Below are 15,667 nucleotides of genomic sequence, written 5' to 3' on the forward strand. Positions count from 1 at the left end.
AGACAGAAAGTTGCTTTTGTGATTTACAGATATCCTGTACATGAAGGTATCAACTTAAAACCAGAAAAAAAAATAATGTTGTAATTCATCACAAAGACAAATCCTTTTGGAAATGCAAAAAGGTGGCACAATTCCAACCCTTCATTCAATTCTTTCTCAGCATATACCTCGCACATTGAAACCAAACTGAGTAAGATTAATCAGTCTGAAATAAAAAGTTGCAGACATTTCAGATAAGTTCCTACTTCACAAACATCATTCGCAAATACACAGCCCAGAGTACACTTCTACTGAACATAATTTAGATTAAGTCTAAACTTCTAACGTGCTCACTACTGCATGAACAGCATTTCCCTCGAACCTTTGATGGCGTGCCAGTAGCACCGCTGACTATAATGCAGAGATGATGACATGCAAGGAGTGTCAGCAAGTTGCACAGCTAGCTAAAAGGGGACCACTTTTATTTTGACATAATTCTTTATTTGTAACTTCTCACTAGGAGTTATATGGTCCATTTGCCTAAATACAGGTTGGGTCAACAATGCTCTTTCTGCTAAAGGGAGGCTGATGGTAAGTACTCATAACTCTCTGCAGAGATAAGTATGTATGAAGAAGTATGATAAATACTCAGAGAATGTTAAAGAATTAGATAATAACGCAGTATTTATGCATCCTAAACCTGAAAGCTTCTTTATTTTAGCTTTGTAAGACAGAATGGTGATCTCAGTGGGTTTTTCTACACTGCTTTTTCTTTTTAGAACTTAAGTGTGGGAATTCACACAGAATAATTCTAAAGTGGGATAAGATTTCAGCCACTTAATCAAAAGTGTTATCTACACTGCTATTCTTACTGGCTCCACAGCATTTGACATGAGCATTTGAATAAATAGGGATGACACTCATAGAACTATCATGTACAATGGTCTATTTCCAGTCATTGTTCTCAGCAGTAAGTTTATGGGTAGTTCCTCAATCCAGAAACCACTAAGGGCTCATGGATCCAACTACAGTCAACTAAATAAAAAATATCTGAAAAACAAACTGCTTTTCTTCATAACTGGAAGCAATACTTCCAGTAAATTCAGAGACATTGGTCACTTTTCATTTTTTTTTTTACCATGATTCTATGTGCATCTGAGCAATGTCAGACAGCCTTATGAAAGTTTGTAACTCACTACAATTTACAGGATCCTCATAACCCATGTAAACAGCCATATTAGCTTGCACCTCTTAAAAGCTTAAAACAAAAACAACCATAAACATGCTCAACTAAATCCAGTAATTCCAATCTTTTCAAGAGTCTGTTACCCCTCCTCAACCACAACAGTAGTCCATTCTTTGCCCTATATGCAAACATGACTACTATGCAATACTTGCCCCAATCTCATTTCATTCTATACAAACCACTGCTACTAAAACCATTGTTTGCTACCAATTAGAATCAAGCAACTTGCTTTTTGCTCTGACCAAATAATTGTCCTCCTAAATCCTCCAGTTCTTGGCATTTTATTTAACCTCACGCTCATTGTTCCATTCAGCTCTGATTTTATTTACATTTATGCTCTCATTAGCCATTAAATGATACTTAACCCAATTACTACTATCTCCTCTCACTCCTCAGGTGCAAGAATCACCATCTGAAAAGCTTTCCTAGCACCAGATACACCCTAGACTATCTTCTCATGCTTCTTTTGACTGGCATGTTAAAGCCAACTCTTTCCTATAGACAGTGTAAACAGAACAGACACAGATATGGAAACAGAATGAACACAGTAACTATAACAATTTATCCTTTACTGTGCAAAGCAAGTGGATAATCTGAACATGAGGTATGATGTTCAGTGATCTATACAATGTGAAATGGGATTATCTAATTCCCAAAGCATTTACAAATATATTTGGCTAATTCTTGATGCTTGCTCAAGAGTGTTACCTTGCACAATACTTAAGTAACGTTACTGTCTATAGTAATTATATGAATTCGGAACTCAGGTTTAGAAGTTGTTTATACAGTCATGCAGTTTTTTCTTTAAAACTAACTCCTCTCCTAAAATCCAAAATATATAAATCTACTGAATAATGAAACAAGAAGAGATATAAAAAAATACAAAAACAATTTCCAAGAAAGTTAAACGTTAAAGGTAAGATCTACATTTCCTGTAGATCTTATCTCCATTGATTTGTCTCAAAGCTAAGCTCAGCTCAAAAGTTCAAATGAAGATTAAAAAAAAATCTGGAGACTTTGCTTGTTTATTAATACACAAATTGTAGACACATTAGCATCCAGACTGAGTTATGAGATTTAAGTTATTTTACATGTGCTCTACAACACACAAAAAGGCTTTCTACTGCAGCTTTCACTTGCAAATGGAAAGAAATCAAACATGCATCAGTCCCACGGATATCTGGAGGTAAAAACAGATCATAAAAGTCCTGATAGTTTTGCTTTGTGCAGAGTGACAGTAAATAACTTTAAAAGAAAACAACACTGCATCAAGTGAAAAAAGTAGCCATACTCTACTTACAGGTTCGGCTCCTAGGATGGTCATGGAAAACTGTCAACTAAATCCAGTTTGGGCTTGTTGTCTTTGCTGCAACACATGCAGGCACTATGAGTTTTGTTCCTCCTAAAAGATCTGGACTAGCTCAGTGGCTTTGCCATTTGAATCGCAGACACTGTTAGCCTGGAGGATTTTACAAGAGATAGCTGAAGTCCTGGCTTAGTACTGAAGTAATTTCAGAAACACTTACCTATTTGTACTTGTTCTGGCTGGCTTAATGATACAAATGCTGATGTGTCATCTATCCATGACACCTGAATGTTACCTAGAAAAGGCAAAAGAAATGGTTATGACCACAAAAAAAGAAGGTCTCAAAATTGGTCAACACAACATTATATGCTGTGCCATGGAAGACAAAATCGTCAACTAAGCATATTTTCAGCAGAGAATATCTTTTTTTGTCAACAGGAGTCCATGGTAAAGGTGTATAATTACAAGCCTGGAACTGTTCAGAAAGCAGTGGCCATTAGGGCTGCATGTTCATTCTGTTTACTATTAAACCCTCTTAGTAAGGGCCAAAAGGAAAAAGGCAAGAGATGCATAACACCTTTCTGATCCTATAGGATTTCTGCTTCTTCATAGCTTCAGCTTCACCCCCCAGTCTTTTAGCAATTCAAGTAATCTTAGTGTTGTTTTTTTTTGTTTTGTTTTGTTTTGTTTTTATTCCTCCTTCCACGTGTCCTGTATAATACTGAAACAAAAACTTGAAGCAATTTTGCTAGGAAATATCAGCTCTGTACCGAGAAAAAGAACAGCTTTTTGGGTTTAAAAACCTCTCCATCCTTCAGAACTGCAACATTTCCTGAAGACACAGCATGGAATGGCTAAGTTATCACTCAGTTACTTTCCTCATACAGACATGCAAGATAAGGGATTCCAGTAGAAGAATGGGGCATGGGGGTAGAAGATGGTTCACACAAGCGGAGAACTCTAGGTATTGTAACACTCTAAATCATCAAAATCTGGTTTGTGCCATACTATACACTATTTCCTGGATGTGCAATGAAAACTTAATTTGAGTAAATACAAGGACAAATGCATGAAACTGTGCACCTCATTTGGAAGCTGTTACCATGGAACAGTGACTGGAAAAACATTCCTCCACTCATCAAGCAGCAATTCCATTTCCGATTCCATTTTAATGTCACATTAGCACAAAAAGAGCTTACAAACAAGCAAAAGCATAAGCAAGGATTCTCATCCCAGACACAAGGACTTACTGTAGTCTGAAATCCCTTTACATCTCCTGTCCTTATCTAAGTGCTTTACTGTTTGTATACTTCAGATACTGAAAATTGCTAGAACTTTTTTTCAGGGAGACTAAGGAAATCAAGTTTATATAATGTTACATCACTGTTCAACCTTCAGACATTACAAGGTTAAAAAAAAGACGCAAACTGACTTAAAACGCTTTTTATTTTCATATGTCTAATCTATTAAAATTTAATTTAATTACACGTTACAAGGTTAGAGAAGTCTCTTCTGAAATCCAGCCAGATAATAAGCAGATTTTCTAATTATAAAAAAATAAAAGCCTAGTTAGATTTAGTTTGCATGCTATACATCTGAGTAGCCAGCTATTTAGAACTTTAAGTTGTGATCATTTTGATCATTGCCAAAACCATACTCAAATCAGTATGGTTTCTGATATTTTCCTATATTAAAGAGCTAAGGCTGCTAGTAAGAGCAGCTTTCACTGAGAAGGCAAATGTTAGAATTTCTTTAAACACTTCATAAGGCAAATTTAACTTCTAATAATTCAGTCTTGAAAAACACAGGTCTTCACTGCCTATGGGTAAGGATCTTTACTCTATGGAGAACAAGATCTAGGCAACTTAACATTTCACAACATGGGAACTGCCGAAGCTGATTTAAAATTCAAGCTCAAAATTAGTGTGTGTTTGATAGCTTTCTTTAAATATTAGAAACTACTGCAAAAATTAACGTTGCACTAAGGACATTGGCAACTTACTGCTCCAAATTTCTTTAAATATTGAGTCCTCCTTTTTTGCAAATTTTTCAAATTACAAATTTTTCTAATTACAATTTAAGAATTTTTTTTTTTGAGACAGCTGACATATTCTTCCATAATTCTGCAAGACCTAAGTGCTGTCCAGATTCTGTCCCTCTCCTATATGGAAATTAATGAATTCCATTATCTATCTTGAGCAGACAACAAAAAAGACCAGAAAGAAAAATTATCCTGCATAACTTACAAATGTATCTATCCTTAGAATAAAACAGCACAGAGGATCAGCAATGGACCAAAAATCTCTTGAATGAATTTAGCTGATACCAAATGGACATCAGTGCCTATGTTTCCATTAAGTACCAATTAAAAATAAGTAAATAAAAATCCAATCTAATGATGGCACATGATTTCAGGATCGGACACTTATTCATTGCTACTGTAAGGCTGCAGCACTCTAAATGGCTTTGGTATTTTAGATAATTAAGGGTTTCAATACCTGCCAACATATCTTTATACTTACTATCTTTATACTTACATTTATTCAGTTTAAATATATAATCGTAAGAGCATGTCAAACATTAAAGAGTGAACACTGAGCTGCAGTCTAAAACTGCAACAAATGGTCTTTCACAATTCTCCATGCTTAGCAAACACTCTGTTCAGATATGTTGCTTTTTTTTTTTTTGTTAAGAAATAGGAATTTAAGAAACAAGATTGATAAATGAGGCCATCCAGAAGTATTGCTATGTACTCAGTAAATATTGTGTATTTCAAAAGTATGGTGAAAGGACAAAAAAGATCTGAAAAGCAAATGCATCTGTACTTGAAGTGCAATATTAAACAATCAACATAGCTGCATGCCAGCTTACTGCAAGGCTAATCCAAATAAGCAACATTCAGCAATGTAATAGAATACTTCTAGAATACTAAAATATTAATATTAGAATACTAAAATAAGTCCTCTAGAGAACTAAAACAGAAGATTTCTTCTTCTGCACTTTCATAATAGGTCAAATGCCTTCAATACTTTGAAATGACCACTGCTAGCTAAATGACCCTTGTCTATTTGCTACTACACTACTACAGGCAAAAGTCCCTTGCTAAAAAAAAGTTAATGTCAAATAAAGTATTAGAACTTGAAATAAAAAGATCTTCACCTAGCTAGATTAAAACCTGATTTGTTGCTTCTGAGATGAAGGTGGAAAGTAATGTGTGTGTTTGGGTTTTATTATTATTTTAAACAAATAAATTTTAAACCTTTCTATATAAATACAAATAAGCAAACAACATTAAAATCTACAGAATAAAATTATACTGTTAAATTATGTCATTCAGACAGGGTTTTCTTCATTTTTTTTGTACCACAATGATAAAAGGTACGGAAAATCTTCTGTATAAGAGACTAAGTAAACTAGGATTCAGACTTAAGAGAAATTCTTAGAAAGATGCCCGTACATATTTATGGGGAAGATACAAGAACATAAACCATATGAAGGACATACAGGGGGAATTCACTATTTTGTTACTAAACAACTAAGACACATTTAATAAAATATATGAAGTTTTAAAACGAAAGGAAGTTGTCACAGAACAGTTAATATCATGTATAACTATTCTTACACATTTCTAATCAGCTGCTACTTACAACTAAAGCCTTAGCACAGATATTAAAGATTATATGGATCTTCTTTAACAAAAAATAAAAAAATTAAAAGAAATTAACACTCACTACATCAGACAAAAGAAACTGCTGAATCTTTTATTCTGTGAAGAAGGCTTGAAGACTATGTTAAATGCAAACATTAACTGAGAAGGGTTAACAGAGCTTCTACCTTTCTGGCTGGAAGACAGTACAAAGAAAGCAAGAACAGCTGAAGGAAATGTTGGCATGAGGAGGGGGAAGAAAGGCCAGAAATCCATAGAGGAATATAAGATTAAAATAAAAATAATACAAATAATAATAATAAAAAAACACTATACAAAGCTCAGATGTCTATATGAATGCGTGCTGTAGGAGAATACTTTGCATATACTGTGTGCTAAAAATTTTTGTTACACTATATTGATTACCTTTAAAGGGGATATTTTTCAAGTTTTTTTTTTTTAATATATATTTTATTTTTAAGCGGAGTTAAACAGGGAGATAAAAGTACAGGGGGAAACAAGAACGAGTATCACAGTGTATGGAACAAATCCAATTTTGAGATTCTATGATTCATTTTAAAAAGGTCATTTAAAACTCACATATGTAGTAGCTTGGACTACCAGCACAAGGTTTAAACACACAAAAGGACTGGTTACATTTAAAAGCAATTTATGCATTACAATCACTATGATTCCATGAACTACACTATACCAGTGTTCCCCTCTCTCTCAATGAGAGAGATTACTCTCATACTCTCACAAAGTGTAATACAGGGGTTTGACTCCTGAAAGTACTTGTACAGTGAAATTACATTCACTCATGAGACTGTAAAAACATCTTGCATGAACAGATATGAACTTGGTATGCATACAGTACTGAAAGACTTCGAAATCATAAGCACCCATTCTAGAGTAGGGAATGTAAAATAGTACCAAGCTTGACACTGCAGTCCCTTCAGCTGTCTCACTGCTTTCATCAGAAACTTAAAGGAAGATTACAACTCTGCTTCAATTTGTACTAGACTAAAACAAGTTCAAAATGATTTTTCTATAACATCAGATTAAGGTTACTGTGTAATTTAACAACTGAATTATAATTCAGGTAAAAGTTTAATTTAAAACTACGTTCATTCAATTGGCATTGTAAATTGGGATAATTGATGTCTGTTGTAATTGGGGTAATTGATATCTGTTGCTGCCATGATTTTTGGTTTCTGGCAAGTCAACCTCACATCACCCCATACTCTGTGTCTCTGTCCAGCTACAGCTGAAAAAGCATGGGTGTTCCTAGAATTTTGGAAGACATCACCTGCAGTTTGCATGGCAATAAACCTAAAATAAAATGTGAATTAAGCACTTTCCAAATACCATGAATTTGTAAATCCAGATCTGAAATCCGTAAAAACTAGAGAACTAACACACAGCTCTGGAATCCGTAAAAACTAGAGAAATAACAATTTCAAAATTGTTCAATATTTCAGATGTGTAAGCCTGACACCTGGTGGTAGTGATACATACTCGCGTTTTATAACAGCACTGAAAAGAAGGAATTGTTAAAATAATTTACATAGCTGAGCCTTCAAAAGCCTATAGAAATAATACCAAACTGTACAGGTTCTTAATCCTGTAAGTCCACCTCTTGAGGAATCTCAGCACCTTTCTATATTCTAGACTTACCAAATGGGAATATTAAGTTCTATTCTGCATCATAATGGCATCATACTGCAGTGCAGATCAAGTCAGAAAGAACCAAGTCAATTTTTATATGTTCAGAGACCCTGCATAGATTACTGAATCATAATTATAGGTGAAGAAGAGACAAATGCTATTACTATGTAAATCAGAGTGGCAATCTACAGCAAGCCCAAGAGTAACAACAGAGTATTCTGAAGGACTTCTATCCCTCTACTTGTAATTAAATATCCTTATGGTTAGCATAGTAATTTTGTCAGTGGAGGTTAGTTTCAGGCTTGCCCTGTATCTTTTTGCCAAACTGCAAACTCTGACTTAAGTCATTAAACATTGAAAATCAAACATTTTGAAATACCTACAGTATATACTGATCAAGTACTAGCCACAGGCACCTCTTCATTTGCTTTTCTCCAAAAGGGGAAAGGTCCATTTCATAATACAGACAGAACCAGTTAGTCCCTTTTCTACTTGCAAGACCAGAAGATGTCTTTTGAAGTATTACCTTACTTATCTGTAAGCAACTAGAAACTAGTCTACAATAAAAATCTTGGAAACAACAACCAACATAAGGCTACAGACCTATGAAAGATCACTCCTGTTCTGTTTTAACAGCACAAGGCACAACCAGTGCTTTCTGTTGCAAGAATTACATATCAAGAGATCAATGCCAGTTACAAAGGACCTCCATGTCCTTAAATTATATACACTATTACTTAGTAGAGGAGTAATAGGACTACCCAGTTATTGATAGCTTTTGTTGTTGTTGTTTCCTCCAACTTGAATGGTGTTCACAATATCGAAATCAAATTTTAAAGCTTGCTTGCCTAAACTCACGTAAGTTGCAGTTTTGCTTTAAGTACCCTGCGGGATGAACCTTATTTCTCAGATCTTGATCTACCTTTCCCATTCCCTTCAGCCACCTATATAGTAAACCCTTAACTCCTCCCAGGAGATGCTATGAAAAAAAGGGTCAAAGGTCCACAATATGAAATAAGCACCAAGTAACAAAGATTTCTAAAGAGCAGGTCAGCAAGGCAGACATTTTCAACACATCACTACAAAACAAGTCCACAGGACACCATTCAAAATCACTAAAGATCACTTATCGTTGCTTATACTAGGAATAAATCTGCATCCACAAATTAAAAATAAACCCAGAGGTACTTGCTAACAAAAGAGGAAAAGAAAAGATGTAAGTATAGATCATATTACTCACCAAAGGCACTAAAAAGCTGGTAAAGGTCACTCGTCTTCCACTCTTTGGGAAAAGTAACATGAAGAACATGATCTCGTTTAGGCTGTACTGCAAAACAAGAAGTTACTTGTTAGAATAAGAATTACCATTGGTATCTTTAGAAAACCCTAAAAGAAAGTTACCTAATACGGTCCCATAGCTTTATTTTTTTTATTATTTTTTATTTTTTAAAGAAAACACGACAAGACTTATAAAACTACATCAAGCACAAGTGAAAACATGTTTGCAATTATGCATGAAGTAGATATACAGATAAGCTAGTACTTGAGGCAGCATTTTGTGGGCAGTTCCTGCTGCGTGTAATTCACATCTTTTGTGGCAAGTTCTAGGACAGAAAAAAAAAAAAAAACCATCCTCCTCGTGCTATAACTAGTTTAAGCAAATCGTTAGCAATAATTCAATTATACCATTTTTCTGTCAATAAAAAAAACTTATTGTGAAACAATGTTCAATGTAGTTTTTTACATAACAGTAGGCACAAGCTAGATTATACACACTAACAGACTTCTTTAAATTAAAACTACACCAGGAGAGGCCAACCTCAAACAAAGAGGCACCAAATAAACCTCTGGGGTACATGATTTACTGCACCAATTTCTTAAAGGCAATTCAAGACATAGCTACACACAACTATTCCCCAGGGTTTGGTACTGGGGCCAGTCCTCTTTAATATCTTACTGATGATCTGGATGAGGCGATCAAGTGCAGCCTCAGTAAATTCGTAGACGACACCAAGTTAGGTGTGTGTGTCGATCTGCGTGAGGGTAAGAAGGCTCTGCAGGAGGATCTGGATAGGCTGGACTGATGGGCAGAGGCCAACTGCATGAAGTTCAACAAGGCCAAGTGCCGGGTCCTGCACCTGGGGCGCAATAACCCCAAGCAGAGCTACAGGCTGGGAGATGAGTGGTTGGAAAGCTGCCAGGCAGAGAAGGACCTGGGAGTATTAGTTGATAGTCGGCTGAGTATGAGCCAGCAGTGTGCTCAGGTGGCCAAGAAGGCCAACACCATCCTGGCTTGTATTAGAAGCAGTGTGGCCAGCAGGGCTAGGGAAGTGATTGCCCCCCTGTACTCGGCTCTGGTGAGGCTGCACCTCGAGTACTGTGTTCAGTTTTGGGCCCCTCGCTACAAGAAGGACATCAAGGTGCTTGAGCAAGTCCAGAGAAGGGCAACAAAGCTGGTGAGGGGTCTGGAGAACAAGTCTTATGAGGAGCAGCTGAGGGAGCTGGGATTGTTCAGCCTGGAGAAGAGGAGGCTCAGAGGCAACCTTATCGCTCTCTATAAGTACCTTAAAGGAGGCTGTAGTGAGGTGGGGGTTGGTCTGTTCTCCCATGTGCCTGGTGACAGGATGAGGGGGAATGGGCTAAAGTTGTGCCAGGGGAGGTTTAGATTGGATATTAGGAAGAACTTTACTGTGAGGTTCGTTAGGCACTGGAATGGGCTGCCCAGGGAACTGGTGGAGTCACCATCCCTGGAGGTCTTTAGAAGATGTTTAGATGTTGAACTTAGTGATATGGTTTATTGGAGGACTTGTTAGTGTTAGGTCACGGGTTGGACTCGATGATCTTGAAATCTCTTCCAACCTAGAAATTCTGTGATTCTGTGACAGAATTATATGATAAGATTTCTACTTAACCACAATGAAAAACTCTCAGGAAAAGAGTCTCTCCTCTTTGGTATACAGATATGCGAGTGACTCACCACAGTGAATTTCACTCCTGAATTGTTTGATATGAACTTCTCTAGTTTCTGATGTCTTTTGTTCTCAGCATTAAAATAGAATAGTTTTTCACAGTGGACCTTACTCATAGTGCATACGTCCAAAAATCATAGAATCATAGAATATCCTGAGTTGGAAGGGACCCTTAAGGATCATCAAGTCCAACTCTTGACACCACACAGGTCTACCCAAAAGTTCAGACCATGTGACTAAGCGCACAGTCCAATCTCTTCTTAAATTCAGACAGGCTCGGTGCAGTGACCACTTCCCTGGGGAGCCTGTTCCAGTGTGCAACCACCCTCTCTGTGAAGAACCCCCTCCTGATGTCAAGCCTAAATTTCCCCTGTCTCAGCTTAACCCCGTTCCCGCGGGTCCTGTCACTGGTGTTAATGGAGAAAAGGTCTCCTGCCTCTCGATACCCCCTTACGAGGAAGTTGTAGACTGCGATGAGGCCTCCCCTCAGCCTCCTCTTCTCCAGGCTGAACAGGCCCAGTGCCCTCAGCCGTTCCTCGTACGTCTTCCCCTCCAGGCCTTTCACCATCTTTGTAGCCCTCCTCTGGACACTCTCCAACAGTTTCATGTCCTTTTTATACTGTGGTGCCCAGAACTGCACACAGTACTCGAGGTGAGGCCGCACCAGCGCAGAGTAGAGCGGGACAATCTCCTCCCTCGACCTACTAGCGATGCCGTGCTTGATGCACCCCAGGACACGGTTGGCCCTCCTGGCTGCCAGGGCACACTGCTGGCTCATATTCAACTTGCTGTCTACCACGACCCCCAGATCCCTCTCTTCTAGGCTGCTCTCCAGCGTCTCATCGCCCAGTCTGTACGTGCAGCCAGGGTTTCCCCGTCCCAGGTGCAGGACCCAGCACTTGCTCTTATTGAACTTCATGCGGTTGGTGATGGCCCAGCTCTCCAACCTATCCAGATCCCTCTGCAAGGCCTTTCCACCCTCATTCGAGTCCACAACTCCTCCAAGTTTGGTGTCATCAGCAAACTTGCTCAAAATACCTTCTATTCCTACATCCAGATCGTTTATAAAAATATTGAAAAGTACCGGCCCTAAAATGGAGCCTTGAGGGACCCCACTGGTGACCGCCCGTGATTTTCCGTTGGTGGAAAATCACTCCACCAACCACTTATTATTGCTATATTCAGGTTTCACATGTACTTAACCCAATTATGCAAGGTCAAACCTGCTCGGTTTTATTGCCACATTTGGTTAAGATGCAACTTTGCACTGTTACTGAACAAAAGACTTGTGGACTGCTCACACCACAAATAACTAAGCATTAGTAATTACTGAAGTTTAATTTTGGCTGGTGGCTATAAACAAAGTTTGCTCAGCCTGGTATGTGCATTATAGCAAAACAGATGTATGTTTCTGGATGTAACTCTATTCCACCAACCAAGGTTTTCACTTTTGCATGAAATTGAGAACCATAGCTTTCAATAGTTAGTGTTTCCTGAATAGATGGCACAGATTTTAATAGGCTTTAATTTTAAGCCTTCCCACTCACTTCCAAAATGCCCATGTAATTTTTAATTCCCAAATAATTTTTGAACCCCTTGTGTAAAGTCAGTAGGACACAACAGCTACTTGGAGGCCTGTAAAACAAAAGTTCCTAAAACAAACAAGGCATGACAACAATACCAATTTCTAAGTGCATCTATTTTCTATGGAAATAATTGCAGAATAACTCAATGACAATGTTAAAATACTAAAAGAAATCTTCACAGAAGTTCCACTATGAACACACCAACAGGAAAAATTACAGTCCTAACTCAGCATCTCATGACTAAAATACTGAATGCTTAATGAAGTCAGTGGAAAATAGGTTTCATAACTTTTGTGTTGAGTAGACTACCAATGTGGAGCAAAACCAAGTAAAGAGCTCGATTTTTGAGGTGCCAAAATACAGAAGACCAGAATATGACCCTGTGGTAAGTTGCAACATATCTAATTGGTTGGTTAGTGAAATCCATGCAGCTTAGAAAAACATGAAGTGGTCACCTGTCCGATCATGGCAATTGAAATATAATTTAGAAGCAACTCACAAGTTGTGTAAGTGCTTTAACCCATTTCACTGAAAATGAGCCGGGCTAGTATGAGTTTGCTAGCAATTCCATGTCAACGAATTACAGGTTTTCATGAGCACCTCACCATCTGACTGGATGGAAGCAGAAGCAGCTAAAGAAAATAATCACTTCATGAGCACAAGTGAAGTCTTGTTGATTTAATCTACTACTTCAAAAAACAAAAAAGGGCACAACATGCTTTTTTTTTTTTTTAAATGAGACAAGAAACTCCTCATAAGCCTCCAGTATTATCTTACTCTTAAAATTCACTTTAAATCCTTTGTTTAAAGCTCCATCCCTTCTAACTACCAAAGCGAGAAATATTTGAATCACATTCTACTTTATTTGGTGGAAACTTCAATCTTTTTAAGGAAGTTTTTAAAGCACAGTAACAAAATAAGATCATGAAAGTCACTTTCATATATTCAGTACCACTTGACCTAGCATGTGTTACTGAACTCCAATCTTTCTGGAAAAAACTGCACAAACTGGCTATAATACTACAGAATAAATGAACAATATTTGTAACAGTCACCTAGTTTACTGCACTTTTTTAAACAAACAAACAAACAAAACTAAGTATACCTACCTCAGAAGTGTAGCCTTATTCTTTGTGTGGCTTTACTTCTCCACAAAAACACAACCTACAAGCAACAAATGACCAGCTAGCTTCCCCAACCTACAGTAGTGTTGAAATCTCAGAGTGGAAATAAACTTTCTAAAGTAGTCAAAGTGCCACCTTACATATACTTTCCTCTTTGAAGCTTAGAAAGTATCCCTGGTTCAGACTTTGCTGAAGCAAGCCCTAACTGATTGATGCAGATGCTTTCAGATAAAAGAGACAGACTTTCAGAGACAGACTCTTTGGCAACTCTTCTTGGCAAAGCATCAAAACAATCCTGCAATTTGACTAGCAAGTGGCAGTAAAATCTTCACAGCTTAGCAGCTTGGTCTTCTCTCAGTAACCCAAAGTACACTACACTATCCTTCCACTCAGTGTTGAACAACTGAGGAAAGAAGTGTGTAACATAATTAAATAACCATTCCAATAGATCTGCAGAGCCACTGATCAGTGATCTAAACACCTACTGCATTTGAAAGTTACATACATGCCTTTACAGCAGGCATTTTCCTCTCCAGCGTTTACTTCTATCTTTCTAGAATTTTTTTATTTATTTATTTATTTATTTATTTTTTTAATAATATTAAGCTAGTATTTAACAAAAGGTCATCCTTCATTCTAAGCTTTTCAATGCATGATGTGGCAAATGTCTTCCCATAGAAATGCTACTCATCTGGAAGCACTATAAGCACTATTGAAGACATTCATGCACCTCTAAGACATATTACAGAAGTAGATAGTAAGTTAAGCCTTCATCTAGTAAAGGACTTGATTGGCCTGCAGGGCTTTTCTTTTTTTTTTTTTCTTTTTTTTTTTTTTTTGAGTCACAGCATCAGTGGTAACATTCATCCACAGTTCACAATGAAATAAGCTACTTACAGTCTGGTCCTTCCAAATTCAGATATGGAATGTCCATTACTCTCATAAGAAATAGCCTGAAGCAAAACAGAGAAGCACCATTAGCAAATTTATGCCTAAAGACCTTTTAATAAGCTGTCCTTTCTATCATTTATTTCAATGTTGCTTCTTCAAGGTAGCTACAAGTGGGCTTTAACATCCTAAACATAGCTTAAGCTATAATAAGACAAAGAGACCCTACAAATAAGTCTAATCCACTATTTAACAATCCAGATTCAAGAAATTATTTGACATCTTGACAGTAATTTTACTTATTCAAAAAAGAAGTCTAAAAAGCTGCAAGCCCATTGACTGTTACTGCTGAAAGCTATTAAAATAATGAGGAAATGAACAAATGAGAGAAGTAGCTCTGTGCAGTAAATTCCAGGTTCATGGCAGACAAGGTAAAAGCTCTCATTACAGACACATGTATTCTTTCCTGTGTTCTGAGCATTGCATCATGCTTTAGACAGAATTGATCTCAAAACCCTAAAACTGCAAAACCCAACATGACTCTTTAGTGGAGCTCAACCAGGTTACTCTTTTTGCCCTTTAACGTGTAATTAAATGGTTTCAAACAACACTTATGAAATGCTTTCCATATAAGCTCATATTCAGTTCATACAATATTTTCCTCCAAAACAAGAATTAAAAGTAGTCTTAAATCCTGTTATAGGCATAGATGCTACAGTACTGTTACAAAATATTTGCAATGCTTTACATTCATTGGGAAGCTAAAATAAATGTTTTCTATCATGGCTTCGAAAAGCTTTAAAAATGTTTACCAGATTAATTACATTATTAAAGTAAATAAAAATCTCCTGTAAATAGATAATAATAACAACGTATTAAGCATGTAGACTGATCTGTAATTCCCTTTGTATCCTTTGTATCTTACTATATTCACTATTAGTGTTTATGATTTTGAACATAATGTTCTTACAGTTACTTGTATCACTGAAGTCTCCAGGAATGCAGTTTGTAACTTGTCTTTACTATAAATACTTAGGCAAAAAATACTGGGGGGAAACAGATTTTGTGATCGGCGTAGATGTGAGCGAGAGGGTCTTCAGAGAGCTGGCAGCAGTTATGGTGCACACTGTCCTATCTAATTTCTCTTCCTAAGCCTCAGGGCAAATATGACATAATGTGTATTGTGCCCCTGAGCACTGAGGAATCCCAAAGCACTATTTAACATCAATAGACATTAGAAACATTCAGATCAATT

At 37.0% G+C, this 15,667-nt stretch overlaps 1 protein-coding gene across 6 annotated transcripts in view; it reads right to left on the reverse strand.

The window, feature by feature from the left end:
• The window catches only part of PARN (poly(A)-specific ribonuclease), a 66,930-nt gene that overhangs the window by 27,200 nt on the left and 24,063 nt on the right, over window positions 1–15,667 (reverse strand). For all 6 annotated transcript variants that reach the window (XM_068699931.1, XM_068699935.1, XM_068699934.1 and 3 more), the window contains 3 exons: window positions 14,422–14,477; window positions 9,086–9,172; window positions 2,752–2,826 (listed from right to left, as the gene is read on the reverse strand). In XM_068699931.1, the coding sequence (XP_068556032.1) occupies window positions 2,752–2,826; window positions 9,086–9,172; window positions 14,422–14,477 (218 nt within the window). The remainder of the gene's footprint in view (window positions 1–2,751; window positions 2,827–9,085; window positions 9,173–14,421; window positions 14,478–15,667) is intronic.

This window comes from Anas acuta, chromosome 15, assembly GCF_963932015.1.
Source record: "Anas acuta chromosome 15, bAnaAcu1.1, whole genome shotgun sequence".
NCBI classification, from domain to species: domain Eukaryota; kingdom Metazoa; phylum Chordata; class Aves; order Anseriformes; family Anatidae; genus Anas; species Anas acuta.